At 38.4% G+C, this 1,350-nt stretch overlaps 1 protein-coding gene across 1 annotated transcript; it reads right to left on the bottom strand.

The window, feature by feature from the left end:
• Positions 1–655: 655 nt before the first annotated feature.
• Positions 656–1,350, bottom strand: LOC117617353. The gene is made up of 2 exons (XM_034346687.1): positions 1,036–1,350; positions 656–952 (listed from the first exon to the last, which is right to left on the bottom strand). The coding sequence occupies exons 1-2, from the start codon at positions 1,348–1,350 to the stop codon at positions 656–658; spliced, it is 612 nt and encodes a 203-aa protein (XP_034202578.1).

The raw sequence follows: 1,350 nt of genomic DNA, 5'->3' as shown, positions 1-1,350 counted from the left end.
ATTCCAGATACACTAGCCTTAATTAAGGTTAGACGACCTGCTCTAGATAACATTTGGGCCTTCCAACCAGCAAACTTGGATCGAATTCTTTCTATCATCATTTTGGCATTAGCTGGATTTTTCCAAAAAATAATATTGTGTATTCCAAGGAAGCGACCTACAATGGTCTTATGTTGAATCTGCATAAGGTTACTCAAAGCAGCTCTACCTTGGGAATGAACATTGCCCGAAAAATAAACTGTGGACTTGTGGAAGTTAATTTTCTGACCTGAGACTTAGAAAAATTATCTAATAAGAGGTTGACATTTCTAGTAGCCACAACAGTTGCCCTAGCAAAAATAAGATAGTCATCAGCAAAAACCAGGTTAGAGATTCGGTCACCTCTAGGGGAAGATAGAAGACCCACATTAGATTTGGGATTCTTGGCAGATTATTAAAGTGCCTAATAAAAGGTTCCATACATAGAATAAAAATATAGGGAGATAAAGGATCTCCCTACCGGATTCCCCTAGAAGCATTGAAATGGCCATAGGGAGAGCCGTTAATAAGCATGGAGAAAGAAATACTAGAGATACAATTCATGATTCGATCACACCAAGCAGTATTGAAACCAAATTGTGCAAGGCAGCCTCTTATGTACCCCCAGTCAAGAAGGTCATAGGCCTTCCTCAAGGTCAAGTTTAATAGCCATAGCTCCCCGAGTACCATTATTACCTTTGAAATCATGGAATAATTCATGAGCAATGAGAATGTTATCGAAAATTGATCTTCCAAGGGCAAAAGCTCCCCGGTTTTTGGAAATACACTTCGAAAGAATAGGTCTTAGTCGATTAACAAGGATTTTAGAGATGATCTTATACGAAACATTACACAAACTAATGGGTCTATAATGATTAACAGTCTCAGGAGAATCAACTTTAGGAATGAGAGCTATGTTGGTGTGATTTACATCCTGTAAAGGAATATTATTGGAAAGACATTGACTAAGTTTTTAACCATTTGCTTAGTGTTTTCCTAGCATTTGTGATAGAAGACAGCTTGCAACCCATCCGACCCAGGGGCTTTAAGAGGACCAATACATTTAATGGCATAATCCAGTTCAAAATCTGAAACATGAGCCAAATGGTTAACGTTGTCTTGGCTAGTAACACAAGGCTCAACTATTTGGAGAAAATCAGTCACCAAGTGATGATTTGGGGCCTGATCAGCCTTGAATCTAAGTTTGAACGGCTTAATAAAAATCTGAGGGAGATCATCACCCTCAACCCAAATCCCATATGGATCCCTTACTCTTAAGAATTTGATTACGTTTCCTTCTAATGAGAGCTTGATTGTGTTTCTAAAGTGCAT

The sequence above is a fragment of the Prunus dulcis genome, chromosome 2 (assembly GCF_902201215.1).
Source record: "Prunus dulcis chromosome 2, ALMONDv2, whole genome shotgun sequence".
Taxonomy (NCBI): Eukaryota; Viridiplantae; Streptophyta; class Magnoliopsida; order Rosales; family Rosaceae; genus Prunus; species Prunus dulcis.
The sequence above is the reverse complement of the archived record's forward strand: the minus strand, read 5'-3'. Positions and strand labels throughout refer to the sequence as shown.

Coding starts and splice junctions, on each gene's coding strand:
- LOC117617353 (XM_034346687.1), bottom strand. CDS start 1,350: ATGCACTTTAGAAACACAATCAAGCTCTCATTAGAAGGAAACGTAATC. Junction 953..1,035: donor GGTCGGATGGGTTGCAAGCT/GTCTTCTATCAC, acceptor ATTCCTTTACAG/GATGTAAATCACACCAACAT.